The sequence below is a fragment of the Gracilinanus agilis genome, chromosome 1, assembly GCF_016433145.1.
Source record: "Gracilinanus agilis isolate LMUSP501 chromosome 1, AgileGrace, whole genome shotgun sequence".
In the NCBI taxonomy this organism is placed as follows: domain Eukaryota; kingdom Metazoa; phylum Chordata; class Mammalia; order Didelphimorphia; family Didelphidae; genus Gracilinanus; species Gracilinanus agilis.
The window spans coordinates 752,839,556-752,859,413 of NC_058130.1; the positions used below are offsets into that span (position 1 = coordinate 752,839,556).

The following is a 19,858-nucleotide window of genomic DNA, read 5'->3' on the forward strand; positions in this document are numbered from 1 at the left end:
CCACGCTCCCCTCTTCGCCCCAGCCCGGCCCGGCCCCGCCGCGCGGCGCTGCGCACTGCGCTCCGGATGCGCGGCCGCGGCCAGAGCGCGCGCAGGGCTGCGCTCCGAGCACTCCCTCCCTGCCCGGCCCTTGCCCTTGCCTGTGTCTTGTCGAACTGCTCCCGCTCCGCCTCCAAGCTGTGGCCCGGCCTGCGGCTCAGGACCCGCGCCGGCACGTTCTTGATCGTGTTCATCCTGCCGCCGTCGCCGCCCGGAACGGCCCGTCCGCCCCGGCCCTGGAGCCCAGCGCGACTGAAGCAGCGCGTCACCCGCACGGCCCGGAGCCCGGCCCCCCGCGCCGGCCACGCCTCCCCAGGCTCCGCCCCCTTTCCTCCCCCACCCAGCATCACCGCCTCCTTCTCCGGCTCCGCGAGGAAAGGCTGGCCCGCCCCACACCTGGTGACGCGAAGCTCCTCCTACTCCCGCCTCTCCCTCCGTCCGTACCTTCCATCCTGCCCCGCCCCGTCCCCCAACAACCTCCAAGGCCTTCTCCGGCCCCATCCCGCTTCCCGGAGATTGAGGCCGGCTAACCGGAGTGCCCCGGCGCATCTCCTCCTTCTCCAAAGGTCAAAGAACTTCAGTCCCGACCGTAGCTCCTGCCGGCACCTGCACCCTCCGGCCGGCTCGCTCCCTCCCTCCGCTCATTTCTCGGGCATCTGCCACTTCCATTGGCTCCTCGTCTGTTTACCGCGGAGCTCGCCTAGCCCTCGGACTTTCCTTCATTCTTCTGGCCCTTCTCCTTTCCCCATTCCTCCTTCAACTCCAGCCCGAGCCATACACAGCCCTCGCCCTGTTCCCAACCACGGAGGCTTTCTTCCGCCTTCCAGAGACCTCTCCAACCCGAGCCCCGTCCACTGCACTTCCCAGCCTCTGGAGTCTCTTGTCTTCCGCCCTGCCCCACTCTTCTTGACCCTTGTGGGAGTTTCTTAGCAAAGATCCTGGACTGGTTTGTCATTTCCTTCTCAGGCTCATGGGACAGAGGAGGAAACTGAGGCAAACGCAGTAAAATGACTTGTCCAGGGTCACACAGCAGGGAAGTGTCTGAGGCCAGATGAACTGGGGAAGATGGATCTTTCTGACTCCATGCCCAGCGCTCTGTCCACTGCACCAGCCAACCCAGCAATTATATATTTTATTGTCATCAAGTTGACTTTAGTCCAGAGGAAACACAGGGGAAGAGCTAGAGAGTGGTGTCTAAAGCTAGGATGACTGAGGTTCAGGTCCCCCTTTAACCTTTGTGGTCTTTATCAAGTCTGCTTTAGGCAGTTCTCTCAGGGTGGAAGTTGCATGGACAGAAGGGAATTTCCTCACCTGGAAGTTCCCCACAAATTCAAGGTCCTGTCCATCCCCTAATATTTGTGATCTTGGGCTCGTCCGCTTTGGGAAGCTCTCTCTAAGGTTAGCAGTTCCATGGGCAGAAGAGAGCTTCCTCGCCTGGGAATTCCCATCAAAATCAGGGTCCAGTCCCTTTCGGGTGACTCGTAGGCCTTCCCCCTTTCACATTCTCCCCCCTCCAATCCCAATAATCTTTCTTCTGCCTAGTCTTGGTTCTAGAAGCCCAGATTTTCAGAAAACAGACCTCAGAGGTCCAGCAAACCCATTCCTGACAAGTGGTCACTCAGTCCTCCAGGGCTGGGGCACCTGCCCTTCTGAAGGCTGCCCATTATACTTCCGGACAGCTCTGTCGGGCATGAACATTTTCCTTTCCTGGTACTGAACTCCCTCCTCCCCTGTCCCTGTTGAATTCCTACCCACCCTGGAGAGCCCAACTCCAATGTGACTTCCTCCCGGTGCCCATTCTGCCCAACCGTCACAACTGATCCTGTAACTCTCTAATGGCCTTCCATAACAATATTATGGATCATCTGTCGGCTAGGTCTGCCCTTAAGGGCTGGGACCTGGTCATATTTAAGGTATGTCTCCTTTGACACAATGCCGTGTACATAGTGGCTGCTTAATAAATGTCTGTTGAACGAGACTATAATTTCCTTCTCCCCTGTGCCAGGCAAGAAATACAGCTATCAGCACGGTGTCATGGTAAAATCATCAGATTTCAAGTCGGAAGACTCCGGTTCAAATCCTGGCCCTTCCACCTATTTCCTATATGATCCTCAATCACTTAACCTGTTTAGGCCTCAGTTTCCTCATCTGCAAAATGACTAGATGGCCTCTATCCTTGTCTGTGTACTGTATATGTGAATATCTTAACCCCCCATGCCACTCCTCAGCAGAAAGGGATCCTGTATGTCTTTTTCATCTTTGTAGTCTCCCGGCATGATGTGTCTCAGAAATGACCATTTGCTGAAATGAAGTAAAATAATGGGTCTGGCTGCTGTATTCACTGGTATAGGGCAGATGTCCTCCTGAGAGTACACTTAGCCAAGAACCTGGAAAGTGGGAGCTTCTTCAAGACTTCTCTAAGCACCATGGGTGGACAGTCTCCTGCATCTGAAGACCCCTTTGGCTTTCGACCTTCCCCCTTTTCTTTAACAACCTTTGCCTTCTGTCTTGGTATCAGTTCTAAGACAGAAAAGTGGCAAGGGCTAGGTGACCGGGGTTTAACTGACTTGCCCAGGGAGCCTTCCCTCTTCAGTCGCTGTCTTGGGGTGCCCAGTTTCTTCTCTCTCGGCTCCCCATTCCACATGAAGAGGTTGCATAGACGATCCTGCTTAAGTAACCTGCTTTGAATGGATTCTGAAAAAGGCCCCAACCCAACATGGGAAAGACTGCAAAACTGCCCCTAATGGTGGGAAGTGCAAATTCCAAGGCAAGTGTTTTGGGGGGAGAAAGGAGGCGAGATGGGGGAAGGAGAGAAGAGCTGAACCATAGTAGCTAATGGGCCTCAAGCTGAATTTTCTTCTCAGAAATGAACAGCTCAGGATCTATCTCACATGTTCATTTTATGGTCTTTCCCTGGACCCTTCCAGTCCTGGGCAGAAAGGCTCCAATTCTGGAGGCAAAACCCCCTATTTTTAGCTCTTATGAATAATAAGGTGTTGATTTCCCTTTTTATTTCTGTTTTTCCCCATTTTTTAATTTATTTATTTGGTGCCATCTTTTCTTTTCTTTTATTTTAAATATTTTCCCATGGATACATGATTTTTTTTAAAAAGGTCTTTCCATAAACTCTAAAATGACCCTTATAAAAGGATCTCATTCAGCAGCCGAGATGGTTCCTGGCTGACAAGTAACTGATCACATTGGTAGCCCTCTCTCATTGCTAATGGATGTCAATGAGGGAAAGAGATGTTAAAATATGGCTTTAAGATACAGCTTTGGGGCCATTTGAAAAAGAATGTGAGGATAATCCCTGCTCCTAAACCCTTACTCTCTTAGAATCTAAGTATCAGTTTAAGGGTAAAGGCTAGGCAGTTGGGTTAAGTGACTTGCCCAGGGTCATCTAGCTAGGAAACATCTGAGGTCATGTTTGACCCCAGGGTCCTCCCAAATCCAGCTGTCCCTCCCACCCCCGGATAGTAATCTTTTAACAGGAACTGTCCTCCACCCCCAAATAAAGGGAAGATATGACCATGTGGAAGGAGGCTGCTCCTAGGTTATGCCTAGAGAGACGGATAAAGGAATTGAAGTCATCTTATTATGTATTTGAAGGTATCATCGAAACATCATTGCTTGGGCTTTTTGGTCATCTCAAGCTGGATTGTCCATGGTAAGTGTTTGCAAAAAAAGGCCTCTAAGCAAAGATGCTCCAAGATCTATGCTCGATTAATGAACAAACTTAGGCTTCTCTGATTTGAACTAGATGGGAATACAGGGTGCCAAGAATGAGTCTAGAATCTGTAATCTTACGATCTAGAAAAGAACTTTTGTCTCCAATCTCCCAACCCCACAAGGATGGCCCCATTAAAACCTGGTTCCCTGAAAGTTGAAAACCCCATGAATCAGCGGTGTTCACTTCTCATTAGGCAAGCTGGAATCCAGCCTCCCCAAGGACATGTTAGGTTTCCTAACTTGGCAGACGTTTATTCAGAATCAAACTCTATCTTTTTAGCTCCACTCTGTCCAAATAAGGCAGAATTATAAAGGATGCATTTATAAAGAACATGGCCAAACTGCACTCCATTTCTGTTTTCAGTACCCTAATTAATTAGATGGGCCAAATGGGGTGGGTCTTCTAGACTCATGAAAATCGACTGAAAATAACACAGACATCTTTTTAACAAAGGTACACTTAGGTGAGCACAATAGAAAGCTGGCTCTTTTATTTCCATAACATGGCATTAAAAAATAAATCCCCACATTCCTAAGCAAAGCTGCCCAGCCAGGACTTTTCCTAATAATGGAGTGGAAGTGACGCCTGCTTCTGGTTTGGAGAGGGAGTTGGGGAGGGGTGGGAAAGGGACCCCACTTTATTCTCGCCTCCCTTGTCTCTGTCTCTCCACCAGTCGCCCCCATTCCACTCCTGTACAGTGACGAGGAAGAGACTACAGAAAGTTCATTCTCTTTATTGTTAAAAATATTTTCATTGAATGCAGCTGTTGCTTCTCTCAGAAGAGACAGACACACATGGCATATTTTTAAAAAATAAAATGACTTTACAAGTTAAACACAGAACTGTTCTCATTCCTTAGAGGTAAAAAAAAAAATAGCACACATAACACTTGATCTCCTAGCGAGCTTTGGTGGACGAGGGGCCCCAGACTAGAGGAGGGGAATTGCTCAGCTCGGGGTTTTTTTGGGCTGAAAGACGTCAATTTTCAGTCACTCAGGAAGTACTTTCCAGTTAAAAACACTTCGCACATTATTTCATGTCTATTTACATAGCAAAGTCCAGAGCCGGAACAACCAAATAATAAGAGAATGCCAATTCTTTGGCATTTATGAGCTGACCCTGGTAACAGACCAGTAGAAATAAAAATGCATGTACGGGAATTAAAAAAGAGTTCAGACCATTCACCAGAAGAATGGAGAATTGGGGACAATTCTTCGCCGGCTGGTGGGGCTCTCACTTTGATGGTTGTGCTTTCCCAAGGCTTCTCTAACATTTTGCGGGAGGGCATCTCTACACACTCGAGTCAGGTTTTTCTTAGCAAAATACCAAGTTCGGTTTCACAAATATATGCCAATAAGGCCTAGCATCTAGGTATGTAAATATATATTTCTGACATTTGGAAACTACTAACTTGACTGCATCCAAAATACTGGTGTTAAGAATCGGTCTTTGAGCTTCTGGTGCCTTTGGGTATTAACTGTTTGTGGCTTATGAAGAATTCTAATCCTCTTTTTTTCAAAGTAAGTATTATGCAAGGACGTCTGCTTCTTTCCTTCCACATAGACAAGAAATCTGCTTCTGGTGGAGAGGGGGAGGGAAGACACATAATTAACGAGATCAGGAAGAAGAGAATAATGATCTCCAGAATGTAGCTATGCTTCCTGATACTTCCAGAGACCAAAGGCAGAGCCAAAGATAGGAATGTGAAGGTCTTCCATGTCCCCTTGGTGGCAGAAGACAGGGCTTCGGGGGAGCCCTTCTGTCAGCCACCTCAAGGAAATGGACTGTTCTCTCCTTTTCTTTTTCTTTTTTTTTAAATCCTTATCTTCTGGGACAGCTGGGTGGCTCAGGGGATAGAGAGCCAGGCCTGGAGTTGGGAGTTCCTGGGTTCAACTGTGTGACCCTGGGCAAGTCACTTAACCCCACAGCTTAGCTCCTACTACTCTTCTGCCTTGGAATTGATACTTGGTATTGAATCCAAGATACAAAGTTAAGGGTTAATTAATTCTAGAACTAAATGTGAACGAGATCTTTCCAAAAATGAGTTCCAAAGAAGTGATGTGTAAACCACTCATAGAGAGTGTGATTTGGAAGGAGGCTGCTCTTCCATCATATTAGAAAATGCCCCAGACTTACTGGGATAACGAGGACTTGGTACTTTGAAAATCCACAATTTCTCTCCCTCCCAGTCCTGGCCACTCTGAGTCCCTGCCATGTGGAAGGGGCTTGTCAGCAGGCAAAGGTGACATGAAAGAGAAAGGGCATAAGCAAACGTCTTGCCTTGACCTTCCATTATCAGTGTTCTCAAGCTGCTCGTGAGTGTTCCAAGATAAGCAAAGGTGACTTACCCTCGATTGCTCTGGAAACTGCTGGACTCAACAGTTGTTTTCCTCAATCACTGGCAGTGACACTTTGTTGGCCGTTACATCTGAGAATTCTGTCTACAAAATAAACCTTCAGTCGGTGATCAGGACAGACACAGGAAAGCAATCACATCAATCAATCAACAAGTATTTCTTTTCCAAACTCTTACTTTCTGTTGTAGTATCAGTTCTAAGATGGAAGAGTGGCAAAGGTTAGACATCAGGGTTAAGTGACTTGCCCAGGGTCAAACAGTTAGGAAATGTCTGAGGCCAGATTTGAATCCACCTCTTCCCAACTCCAGGCTTGGTGCTCTATCCACTGAACCACCTCACTGTTCCCACAACAGGTATTCCCTTTCTCAACACCTACTGTGTGCCGGATCTGGGGCTGGGCATCAGAGGAAGATTGCCTCTTCCCTCAAGGAGCACACATGCTAGAAAGGCTGGTAATGGCCTTACCAAAGGGACTGACAAGAGGAAACTCTACCGTGGATCAGATTCTTACTAACAAAGACGGGCCTGGCTGCTAGGGTGTGAATGATGGAAACATATAGAAGTGACTAGAGTCTATAGTAAGGGAGAAGAGGAAAGCTGCATATAGCCTGATACACAACCTAGATTGCACCTGCTAGAGTGTTCTGAAGAAGCACAGGAATGAAGGGAATGAACTAAGATTCTTTGGAGGAAATCAGCCTGGGAGGGATGGGAAACTCCCAAGAATCCAGAGGGAAATCATTACAAAAAGAGGAAGAGGAATGAGAATTGTCTAGAGACACTGGAGTGGATGCAAAGGGAATTCACCAAACTCTCTTGAAGAAGAGACATATAGAAAATGGAAGCAGAAGGACCCAGATGGCACAGAGCTATAAAACAATGGCAGGAGTCCTAAACCTCAGGTTGAACTGATGCTGTTGTAGGAAACTCAGAATCACAATAAAAGCCTTTATAGATACAGAGAGGAAAGAAGAGGGCCAAAGAAGGAAGACGATGGGCAAGAAGCAGCTTTAGGGGTAAATGGGATGACAATGGAGAAAAGCAGAATTGTTCAAATCTCATTTTGCTTCTGTTTTCTCTGCTGCCAAGGAGAACAAAAATGAATGGGGAGTTGATTCTCGAGATAAGTAAAGCTATAATAAGAGACAACTTAGTCACCCTTGATGAATTCAAGGCAGCTGAACTCTATCCCTGGGTACCAATAATCAATCACTCTGGCTGAAGTGATGACTAAGCCACTGTTAGTGATACCTAAAGAAGAGGAGAACACTTGGCAGATAACGAAGAACTGGAGAACAGAAAATCTCCAGATTTAAAAAGAATAGGAAAAGAGCAGAGGAAAGAGCCAGACTTTGATTATTAAGGCAGTTCTAGAACAGATCACTAAAGAGTGCAGGAATAAAAACCTGGAATCCAAAGCAATGATGATGATGATTACTTGACTTCATCAAGAATAGGTCTTGTCAAGAAATCACTATTTGGTAAAAAATTGCTGGCATAAATAGAAAGTAGTTTGGTAGAAACTAGGTATATAGACCCATATCTTATATCAGTGATGAAAAACCTATGACACATGTGCCAAAGACAACACACAGAGACTTCTCTATGGGTATACATGCCAACCCCGGCAGAGCTAGTTACTAGAAAAGGAAGCTTGTCCTATTCTAGAATCCTCCTTCTCCCCCCCAGTCAAATGGTGGCAGGACTTGCTGGCCCAAGAATCTCTCCCATCTGGCTTTTCCTGAAGACCAATGCCTAAGGTGGTCAACAATATCCTGAAAAGTAGACCCTCCTCCATACAGGATCCACATTGTCTCTGGAGGGGAGAGGCATAGCACAGCACATGGTTTCTAAAAGGTTCACCATCACTGTCTTATATCATTCACTAAGATCAGATCAAAATGGATATATGATCTAGACACAAAAGAAAATGTTGTAAGCAAATTAGAACAGGGAGCATATTACTTATCAGATTTATGGATGGAAGGGGAATTTGTGGGTAAACGAGAAATGGAGAGCATTGTGAGATGTAAAATGGATAATTCTGAGCATATTAAATTGAAAAGTTTTTGTACAAATAAAACAATTATTGCCAATATTAGAAAGAAAGCAGAAAATTGGGGAAAAAATTTTGTACTTTCAGATAGAGGTCTCATATCTAAAATATATAGAGAACTTAGGCAAATTTATAAAAATAAGAGCCATCCTTAAATTGATCGATAGGTAAAAGATATGAACAAACAGTTTTTGGATGAAAAAATCAAAGCCATGTACAGTCACATGAAAAAATGCTCTAAGTCACTACTGATTAGAGAAATGCAAATGAAAATAATTCTGAGATATCATCTCACAACCATCAGGTTGGCTAAAATGACAAAGAGGCTAAATGGCAAATGTTGGAGGGGATGTGGAAAAGTAAGGACTGTGAAATGATCCAACCATTTTGGAGAACAATTTAGAATCATGTCCAGAGAAGCATAAAAATATGGATATCCTCAGACCCAGCAATACTATTGCTGGGTCTATTTCCCAAGGAGACTAGAGAAAAAGCAAAAGAACCTATGTGTTCCAAAATACTTATTGTACCTCTCTTTGGGGTGGCAAAATGGAAATCAAGGAGAGATGTCCATCAGTTGGGGAATGACTAAACAAATTGTGGTATATGATTGTGAGGAAACACTACTGTGCCATAAGAAACGATGAGGTTAATTTTTTTTTAACTTGGAAAGAACTACATGAGATAATGAAGAGTTAAATGAGTAGAACCATTATATGCAGCTACAGATTCAATATTTGAAGAATAACTTGTGAATGTTCACCTCCAGAAAATGAACTGAGAAACAGAGACATAATCTCTACATCTTGCTAGATGATGCCTTCTATGGTTTGCAAAAGGGAAGGAGGGGCTAACTAAAATACATAAATGAATGAACTAATGAAAAATAGGTCCTGCCATCAGAGTAATCTGATTTCCTTCTCTGACTGGATTACTAAATTGAACTGGTAGATCTGGGAAATTAATGCCTTTGATACAACTCATCTATACTTTAGCTAACCAACAGGCAACAGGTAGAAAAACTCATCCTATTCTTGTGAAAAAGAGGCAGAAGAGTGGATTCGATGATAATACAATTAGATAAATTCTGCACTGGGTGGAGAAAGTAACAATAAATGGTTCCCAAAACCCATTGCTAGGAGCTCTCTGATGGAGACCCCAGGTGTCTATGCTTGACTCTGGGCTGTTTAACATTGTTATCGATAATTTGGCTACAGGAATAGCTGGCAGGTTCATCAAATCTGCAGATGGCACAAGGTTGGGAAGGACAGCTAACATGGCAGATGGCAGAGTTGGGGCAGACAAAGATCTTGATAGGCTATATAGCATTATGCTCAATCCAATAAAATGAAACTAAATTGGGAAAATATGAGTCTTACACATTGATTTAAAAAGTGACCTTTACGGGTACAGGATGGGGAGGCCTGGTCAGACAGTGGCTTGTCTTTAAGCTAAGTGTGGTCGCCATAAAAACTAGCACCATCTTGGGCTTCACTTCTAGAAATAAGGAGGTGCTCGTCTCTCAGTACTCTGCCCTCATCTTCCTACACCTTATGTACTGGGTTTGTTCTGGGAGCCACAGATTAGAAACAACACTGATAAACTGGATAGCATCCAGAGAAAGGAAAACCAGGATGGTGAAGGGCTGGAAGACCATGCCACACGAGGATTATTTGAAGGACCTGGAAATGTCTAGCCTAAAAAATACCCAAGGAGGATGATGAAAGCTGTGCTCCAGGAGCCTACTTAGCCCCAGAGAGCAGAAACCAGAGCAATGGGTAGAAACTGCAAAGAAATAAATTTAGGTCTTGAGAAAAGAAAAACATCCTAACAATCAGAGTCAGCCACAAATGGGATGAGCTGTCATCCCAGGCAGAAGGTCTCTGAGCAGCAGCTGGATGGTCATTTAAGTGTTACTGAAAGGATTCCTTTGGGGTGGGAGTTGGACAGGCAGTCCTCAGGGCCCCTTTTCAACTCTATAGGTCCAATTCTGTGATTCTACCACTAAATACAAACACAGCTAAAAACACATTAAAATGTTTTCTTTTTCATTCAGATTATATCTCACCCAATAGTAGGAAGGAAGGAAGAAAATAAGCATTTATTAAATGCTAGGGATTATCCCAAGCACCTTATAAATATTATCTCCTCTGATCTGCACCACAACCCAAGGAAGTAGATGTTATTATTATCCCCATTTTACAGTAGAGGAGACTGAGGCAGACAGGGAGTAAGTGACTTGCCCAGGGTCACACAGCTAGTGAGTGTCTGAGACCATATTTGAACTCAGGTTTCCTGACTCCAGGCCTAGTATTCTATCTACTGAGCTACCAAGCCGCTTCTAATACTCTTGAAAAATGGTTAATATTGAGGAGGTAAAGAATTCATTAATTACAATTCACTCTGAGGAATAATATCCCTTAAGTTTTAAGTTGTTTGCTGTGGGGGTGGGGGGTTCTCATGCCCTCTATGCTGCTCTTGCCAGCTGGAGCGCCCAGCTCTCTTGTCTCCATGTTATAGCTAAGCTCTGGAAGTCATCTAGTGTCCCAAGCAAAAGGCCCGGTGCCAGGCTTAACCCATACTATTCTTGGGGACTTCAAATAAAGACGCTGGCCACCAATTAAATAAAAACACATAACCATTATGCTGGAAGCAAGATAGAAGACAGTTCAAATCAACATTCTTCATGACATTCCTATCACATGATTGGCACTGCATTTAAGGGCTGTGGGGCAGATAAAAATGGTCTGACTGAGGAACACAGATTTAGGGGCAGAAGGGGTCTTAAGAGGTCATCTGATCCTGCAGCCTCACCCAGGTCCCAAGTGCTCTAAGTCTTTTTAGGGGCACAAGGCTTAATTAAGCCCATGGATTATGACAGAATTGCCTTTCACTTGACTGCCAAACTTCTGAGACTAGCCATTTTGGTCCTGGGATCATGGTCTTTTCAGCTACAAACAATCTCATAGATCATGGAGCCCAACTCTCAAAAGAGTTAGAAAATAACTTTTAAACTAAAAGGGATTATCTAACCCAACTCCTCATTTTACAGATGAGAAAAATGAGTCTAAAAAAAAATTCAGTCAAGAAAGCTAGGTGGTTCAGTGGATGGAGAGTCAGACATAGATGTGTGGTCTGGGTTCAAATCTGGCCTCAGACATTTCCTAGCTATGGGAAAATCACCTAACCCCAAATGTCTAGCCTCTTTTGCCTTGGAACTAAAACTTGACAAGAGGTAAGGTTTTAAAAAAAAAAGAGATTAGGTGACTTGTCCAAGACCACCTAAGTTGCCAGTAGTAGAAACAGGACAGGATGTGTACACCACCTAGTTAATGTGATGGAGGCTACAAAACAATGCGTATTTTCCCACTCATACATTCAATGTGTCTGGAAGAAGTGATGCAAATCTGCACATAAAAAGTCAATAACAAAAAAAATGTGTTTGTCTCATTCTGTTTCAGCACACTGGGGAGACCAGCAACAGTGAACTTTGGGGAGAATATGGACAGGAGTCTTTCAGGATATCAGTACTGGTGGAAGGAACTTTCAAATCAATGAGATCACAAATCCATTTAAGTCTTGATTTTAGCTATGTTAGAGGCAAGAAGAAGAGTAAAAACAGATAAGATTGCTAGGGAGGAGAAATGGGCTAATGATAATGGATAAGAGGGAGAAGAGAAGCCAGAACTACTCAACTCTTTTGCTTCTGTCTTCACTGCCAAGGATAATGATCTTCTGGTCGGCAAAGAGAGAACAAAGAAGACTGAAAAGGAACCCATGAGAAATGAGGAGCTGGTAAGAGAGCACCTAGCTGCCCTCAATGAGTTCAAGTCCTCAGGCCCAAATGAAATATAACCCATGGTTAGTGAAAGTGACTGGTGAACAGCTGACTTGAAAACTTACTTAGAGCAGGGGACACAGAACCATAAGACTGTGAACAACAAAAAAAAAAAAAACAACAAAGACCCAGCTCTGATATCGCAAAAAGAAAAGAGGGTATAATATCCAAATTATAGGCTGGGGAACTTGAACTCTATTTATAGGAAAATTCTAGAATGAACAGAATCCCATGTGAGTTTTTAGAAGGAAAGTAGTGATCACTAAGAGCCAGCATGGTGTCATCAATCCTAAATTATGCCTGACTAACCTCATTTCCTTTCAAGAAAAAGTAACTCAGCTAATAGATGAGGGAATGCTCTAGAGCAGTGATGGGCAAACTTTTTAAAGAGGGGGCCAAAGGAAAGGAAATGCTCATCTGTCAGTCTGTTTCTAAGGCAACTCTTTTGAAGTTTCACTGTAATGTATACCACTCATTGTATTCGTCAGATTACTGGATAGAACATTTCAGGGGGTCACATCTGGCCCGAAGGCCGTAGTTTGCCCATCACTGCTCTAGACCATCTATCCAGTTGGAGCAAAGCCCCTGACAAAGCTTCTCATGCTACTTTTTTGGTCAAGCTGAAGAGATATGGGCTAGATGATGGGGTAGTTATGTACATTCAGAACTGAATAAGTGGTTCCAAAGAAAACCATAAATGGGTTTGGTGAAAGAGGTCTATAGTAGAATGCCCCAGGGATCTATGCTGTTTATAGATTGCTTTGTTTTGTTTTGTTTTATCAGTGCCTTGGAAGAAGGCACAGGAGGCAACTCAGTCAAATTTAACAATATATGGTCAACTAGAGGCAAAGACTGAAAATGGTCAGGAGCTAAGTTCCAACTGACCTGGAAAATAGATCCAGGAGAGACAATTTAAGAATTATTGGACTATCTGAAAGTCATGACTTCCCAAAAAAAAGCCTACACGTCATACTACAGGAAATTATCCAAGAAAATCGCCCTGATGTTCTTGAATAAGAGGGTAAAATAGACAGTGAAAGAATCCACAGATCACCTTCTGCATTAAATCTCTAAATGACAAATCCCAGAAGTGTTATAGCCACATTCAAGAACTCCCAGGCCAAGGAGATGATCCTACAAGCTGCTAGAAAGAAATAATTTAGATATCATGGAGCCCCAGTCAGGATTACACAGGATCTGGTAGCCTCCACACTGAAGGACCAGAAGGTATGGAATATGATATTCAAGAAGGCAAGGGAACTGGGTCTACAACCAAGAATCAACTACCCAGCAAAACTATCTTCTTTCAGGGGAAAGGATGGTCATTTAATAAAACAGAAAATTTCCAAATATTCCTGAAGAAAAGATCAGACTTACACAGAAAATTTGATGCCCAAATACAAAATTGAAGAGAAGCATAAAAAGGTAAATAAGAGAAAAAAATTAAGGGCTTCAATAAGGTCAAATGGCTTATATTCCTATATGGAGAGATGATATCTGTAACTCTTAAAAATCATTATCAGGGGCAGCTGGGTAGCTCAGTGGAGTGAGAGTCAGGCCTAGAGACAGGAGGTCCTAGGTTCAAACCCGGCTTCAGCCACTTCCCAGCTGTGTGACCCTGGGCAAGTCACTTGACCCCCATTGCCCACCCTTACCACTCTTCCACCTATGAGACAATACACCGAAGTACAAGGGTTTAAAAAACAAACAAAAAAAAAATTGTTATCATTATCACAGTAGCTAGAAGAAGTATACATAGAGGGTATGGTGGTAAGCTTCTTAGGATGATATATATCAAAAAATATATAAAAACTAGGGATGAAAAAGAGGATAATACTAAGAGAAATGGGAAAAGAGGCAAAATGGGGTAAAATATATCACATAAAGAAGCATGGGAGTGGGGCGGAGGAAGTCAAATGGAGGTGAATACACAGATGGTGATAATAACTGTGAATGGGATGAACTCACTCATAAAATGGAAGCAGTTAGCAGAATGGATTAAAAACTAGAATCCTACCATATGTTGTTTACAAGAAACACACTTGAGGCAGTTAGACAAGGTAAAAGAAGCTGGAGCAGAATCTATTGAGCTGCAATTGAGATAGATTTGATTAAAAGAGATAAAGAAGGTAATTACATCTTGATAAAAGGCAGTATAGTGAAGAAATATCACTACTTAACATATGTACCAAATGGTATAGCATACAGATTTTTAAAGGAGAAACCAAAGGAACTTAAGGAGGAAATAGATAATAAAACCATGCTAGTGGGGAACCTCAACCTTCCCCTATCAGAACTAGATAAATCAAACCAAAAAATAAATAAGAAAGAAGTAAGGGAAGTGAATGAAATGTTAGAAAAATTAGAGTCAATAAACATCTGGAGAAAACTGAATAGGGATAAAATGATACATATACAAAGATTAACCATGTACTAGAACATAAGAACGTTGCAAACAAATGCAGGAAAGCAAAAATAATAAAAGCAATTTTTCAGATCATACTGTGATAAAATCATAATTAATAAGAGTTCATGGAGGCTCCTCAGGCTGGCTCTGAACCTGGAGATTATCAGCATTTCAACAGATCACTTCATGTGTAAGTACAAGCTAGTGGTCCTTGGTTCAGAAGGCGTGGGAAGTCTGCTCTGACTGTACAGTTTGTCCAAGGAATCTTTGTTCAAAAATATGATCCTACAATAGAAGATTCCTACAAAAAGCAAGTTGAAGTTGATTGCCAACAGTGTATGGTTGAAATCCTCAATACAACAGGGGCAGAGAAATTTATAGCAATGAGAGATCTGTATATGAAGAATGGCCAAGGGTTTGTACTAGTATATTCTATTACAGCTCAGTTCACGTTTAATGACTTATAGGACTTGAGGGAATAGATTTTAAGGGTTAAAGATACCAAAGATGTTCTAAAGATTTTGGTTGGCAATAAATGTGACCTGGAAGATGAACAAATTGTTGGTAAAGAATAGGGTCAGAACTTAGCAAGACAGTGGCGTAACTGTCCCTTTTTAGAGTCTTCTGCAAAGTCAAAGATCAATGTTAATAAGATATTTTATGATTTGGTCAGACAAATAAATAGGAAAACACCAGTGGAAAAGAAGAAACCTAAAAAGAAATCATATCTGGTGCTTTAGACCCCACTATGCAGCAGCTCTGAGCCAGATTACAGGAATGAAGAACTGTTGCCTAATTGGAAAGTGCCAGCATTCCAGACTTCAAAAAATACATTAATTAACAACATACCTGAAGAGGCTTCTCCTGTTTTATACATTACGGGAAGAATCTAGATCTTATAATGGCTTGCCCAAGTTCCCTGGAGAAAAAATTGCTCTGTGTATATCTCTTGGAAAAATAAGACAATAGTATTTCTCCTTTGCAATAGCAGTTATAACATGTGAAAATAAATATACTTGAATCTAATATGATTATAAAAAAGAGCATGGATGCATTTCAAATGTTAGGTATTGCTACTCTAATTAAGCAATTTCATACTGACCTTTTTATCATAGATTCCTCCCCATCAAGCACTAAAAAGTTGAACCATTATATTTTATATCTATAATGACATAGATATAGAAAATGAAATTTCCCCCACAAACTCACTGTAGCAAATAACTTTTTTGAGTCATTGACTTCATTTTATATTTAAAAGTTATGGAATATCATTCTGCCATTATATTCTAATTAAAATTGTTCGTGCATAATACTTTGGGGAAAATGGATCTTTTATAGGAAAAAACTGGGATACCTGATTTCCATGGCTTTCAAAGCTAAAATATGTAATATACTAAACCAACTCTAATATTGCTTCTTGTGTTTTACTGTCACAGATTAAATTACAGCTTTTATGAATTAAAAAAAGAGTTTATGAGAGACAAATTTAAAAATTGGAAACTAAATAATCTAATTTTTCAAAACTAGTGAGTCAAAGAACAAATCATAGAAACAATTACTGATTTCATTGAAGAGAATGATAAGGAGAAGACAGCATTTCAAAATCTATGGGATACAGCCAAAGCAGTACACAGGGGAAAATGTATATCCCTGAGTGTTTATATCAATAAAATAGAGAGGGAGGAGATCAATGAATTGGACATGCAACTTAAAAAACTAGAAAGATAACAAATTTAAAATTCCCAAATAAAAACTAAATTGGAAATCCTAAAAATCAAAAGAGAAATTAATAAAATTGAAATGAAAAGGACTATTGAACTAATAAATAAGACTAATAGCTGGTACTTTGAAAAAAACATAAAACAAAGTACTGCTTAATCTAGTTAAAAAAAGAAAGAAGAGAATCAAATTAACAGTATCAAAAATGAAAAGGTTGATCTCACCTCTAATGAAGAAGAATTTAAGGCAATTATTAAGAGCTATTTTGCCCAATTATATGACAATAGATATGACAATCTAGGTGAAATGGGTGAATATTTACAAAAATATAAATTGCCTAAATAAACAAAAGAGGAATTAGAATACTTAAATAATCCCATCTCAGAAAAAAGAAATTCAACAAGCCATCAAGGAACTCCCTAAGAAAAAATCCCCAGGGCCAGATGGATTCACAAGTGAATTCTATCAAACATTTAAAGAACAACTAATCCCAATACTATACAAACTATTTGACAAAATAAGCAAAGAAGGAGTCTTACCAAATTCTTTATATGACACAAATTCTTTATATGACAGTACTGATTCCCAAGCCAGGAAGACTAAAAACAGATTGTAGACCAATCTCCTTAATGAACATAGATGCAAAAATCTTAAATAAAATACTAGCAACGAGAGAATAACATGTTATCACAAGAATTATTCACTATGACCAAGTGGGATTTATACCAGGAATGCAAGGCTGGTTTAATATTAGAAAAACCATCCATATAATTGACCATATCAATAATCCAACTAACAGAAATCACATGATTATCTTAAAAGATGCAGAAAAAGGGGGCAGCTGGGTAGCTCAGTGGATTGAGAGCCAGGCCTAGAGAAGGGAGGTTCTAGGTTCAAATCCGGCCTCAGACACTTCCCAGCTGTGTGATCCTGGGCAAGTCACTTGACCCCCATTGCCTACCCTTACCACTCTTCCACCTAAAAGTCAATACACAGAAGTTAAGGGTTTAAAATTAAAAAAAAAAAAAAGATGCAGAAAAAGCCTTTGACAAAATACAACACCCATTCTTACTGGAAACACTAGAAAGTATAGGAATAGAAGCGTCTTTCCTCAAAATAATAAACAGTATTTATTTAAAACCATCAGCAAGTATCATCTGCAATGGGGATAAGTTAGAAGCCTTCCCAATAAGATCAGGAGTGAAGCAAGGATGCCCATTATCACCTCTATTATTTAATATTGTACTAGAAACTCTAGAGGTAGCAATTAGAGAAGAAAAAGAAATCAAAAGGATTAAAGTAGGTAATGAAGTTAAACTATCACTCTGCAGATGATATGATGGTATACTTAGAAAATCAACTAAAAAGCTAAAGGAAATAATTAACAATTTTAGCAAAGTTGCAGGGTACAAAATAAATTCAAATAAATCATCAGCATTTCTATATATTTCCAACACAACTCAGCAGCAAGAGTTAGAAAGAGAAACTCCATTTAAAATCACTCTAGACAGGGGTCAGCTGGGTAGCTCAGTGGTTTGAAAGCCAGGCTTACAGATGGGAAGTCGTAGGTTCAAATCTGGCCTCAGACACTTCCTAGCTGTGTGACCTTGGGCAAGTCATTTAACCCCCATTGCCTAGCCCTTACCACTCTTCTGCCTTGGAGCCAATACACAGTATTGACTCCAAGACGGAAGGTAAAGGTTTAAAAAAAAAATCACTCTAGACAATATAAAATATTAGGGAATCTATCTGCCAAGACAAACACAGGAAATATATGAACACACAAAACACTTTTCACACAATTAAAAATAGATCTAAATAACTGGAAAAACAATAATTGCTCATGAGTAGCATGAGCTAATATAATAAAAATGATAATCCTCCCTAAATTAATTTACTTGTTCAGTGTCATACCTATCAAGCTACCAAAAAATTTTTTTAAAGAATTAGAAAAAATTATAACAAAGTTTATCTGGAAGAACAAAAGATCAAGAATATCAAGGGAACTAATGAAAAAAAAAAGTGAAGGATAGTGGTCTAGCAGTACCAAATCTTATAATTTTACTATCAGTGATCATCATGATATGGTACTGGCTAAGAGACAGAAGGGTAGATCATTGGAATAGACTAGGGGTAAATGACCTCAGCAAGCTAGTGTTCGATAAACACAAAGATCCCAGCTTTTGGGACAAGAACTCACTATTAGACAAAAACTACTGGGAAAATTGGAAAACAGTATGGGAAAAATTAGTTTTAGATCAATTATCTCACACCCAATACCAAGATAAATTCAAAATGGATAAATGATTTAAATATAAAGAATTAAATCATAAATTAGGTGAACATAGAATAGTATTTTTGTCAGATCTATGGGAAAGGAAGGAATTTAAAACCAAGCAAGAGATAGAGAACATTATAAAATGTAAAACGAATAATTTTGATTATATTAAATTTAAAAGGTTTTGTGCAAACAAAGCCAATGCAACTAAAATTAGAAGGGAAGCAACAAATTGGGAAAGAATCTTTATAACAAAATTCTCTGATAAAGGTCTAATTTCCCAAATATATAAGGAACTAAGTCAATTTTACAAAAAATCAAGCCATATCCCAAGTAACAAATGGTCAAGGGATATGAAGAGGCAGTTTTCAGATGAAGAAATAAAAACTATCAATAATCATATGAAAAAGTGTTCTAAATCCCTCTTGATTAGAGAAATACAAATCAAAAGCACTCTGAGGTATCACATCACACCTAGCAGACTGGTCAATATGACAGTAAAGGAAAATAATAAATGTTGGAGGAGATGTGGGAAAATTGGGACACTATTGCATTGCTGGTGGAGTTGTAAATTGATCCAACCATTCTGGAAGGCAATTTGAAATTATGCCCAAAGGACTTTAAAAGATTGCATGCCCTTTGATCCAGCAATATCACTACTGGAAAATGTACCCCAAAGAGATAATGAAAAATGTGCAAAAATATATATAGCCATGCTTTTTGTGGTGGCAAAAAATTGGACAACAAAGGATTGTCCCTCAATTGGGGAATGGCTGAACAAATTGATGGTGACAGAAGAATACTATTGTGTTATAAGGAATGATGAACTACTTGATTTCTAAAAGAACTGGAAAGCCCTCCATGAAATGATGCAGAGTGAAGTGGGCAGAATCAGAATATTGTACAAAGAAGTTGAAACATTGTGGGATAATTGAATGTAAGTAATAGACTCTGCTACTAATAGCAATGCAATGACACAGGACAACCCCAAGGGACTTATGAGAAAGTATGCTATCCACATACAAAGAAAGAACTGTGGGAGAAAAAGACACAGAAGAAAAACAAATGATTTATGACTTGGTTATATGGGTATATGATTGGGGAGGGTTTTGTTTTAAAAGATTATTGCAAATATGAATAATATGGAAATAGGTTTTAAGTAATAATATATGTATTATTGTCAGTTCCGGGAGGAGGTAGGGAAGAAGAGAGGGAGAGAACATGAATCATATAACCATGGAAAAATATTCTAAAAAAATAACACTGAAAAAATTAAAAAAGAAATAAACTTCACAGGGACATTGACTAGGAAACAACTACATAAAAAAGAATCAGAGGCAGGGAGAAAGTTAGTGATTTTCCATCTCAGCAGGAATCAAAGACATGACGCCAAAAGAGGCATGGTGGAAAAGGATGGCACTGGTCCTTGATCAC

The 19,858-nt window shown here is 40.8% G+C and overlaps 1 protein-coding gene and 1 pseudogene across 1 annotated transcript in view; one reads left to right on the plus strand and one right to left on the minus strand.

Annotated features, from left to right (window-relative positions):
• Window positions 1-4,534: 4,534 nt before the first annotated feature.
• CCDC62 (coiled-coil domain containing 62) overlaps window positions 4,535-19,858 on the minus strand; it is a 63,541-nt gene continuing 48,217 nt past the window's right edge. Inside the window, exons 12-13 of the mRNA XM_044658758.1 lie at window positions 6,118-6,210; window positions 4,535-5,347 (exon numbers count right to left, since the gene is read on the minus strand). Of these exons, the coding sequence (XP_044514693.1) occupies window positions 6,145-6,210 (66 nt within the window). The 3' untranslated portion in view covers window positions 4,535-5,347; window positions 6,118-6,144. The remainder of the gene's footprint in view (window positions 5,348-6,117; window positions 6,211-19,858) is intronic.
• Window positions 14,614-15,273, plus strand: LOC123232339 (annotated as a pseudogene).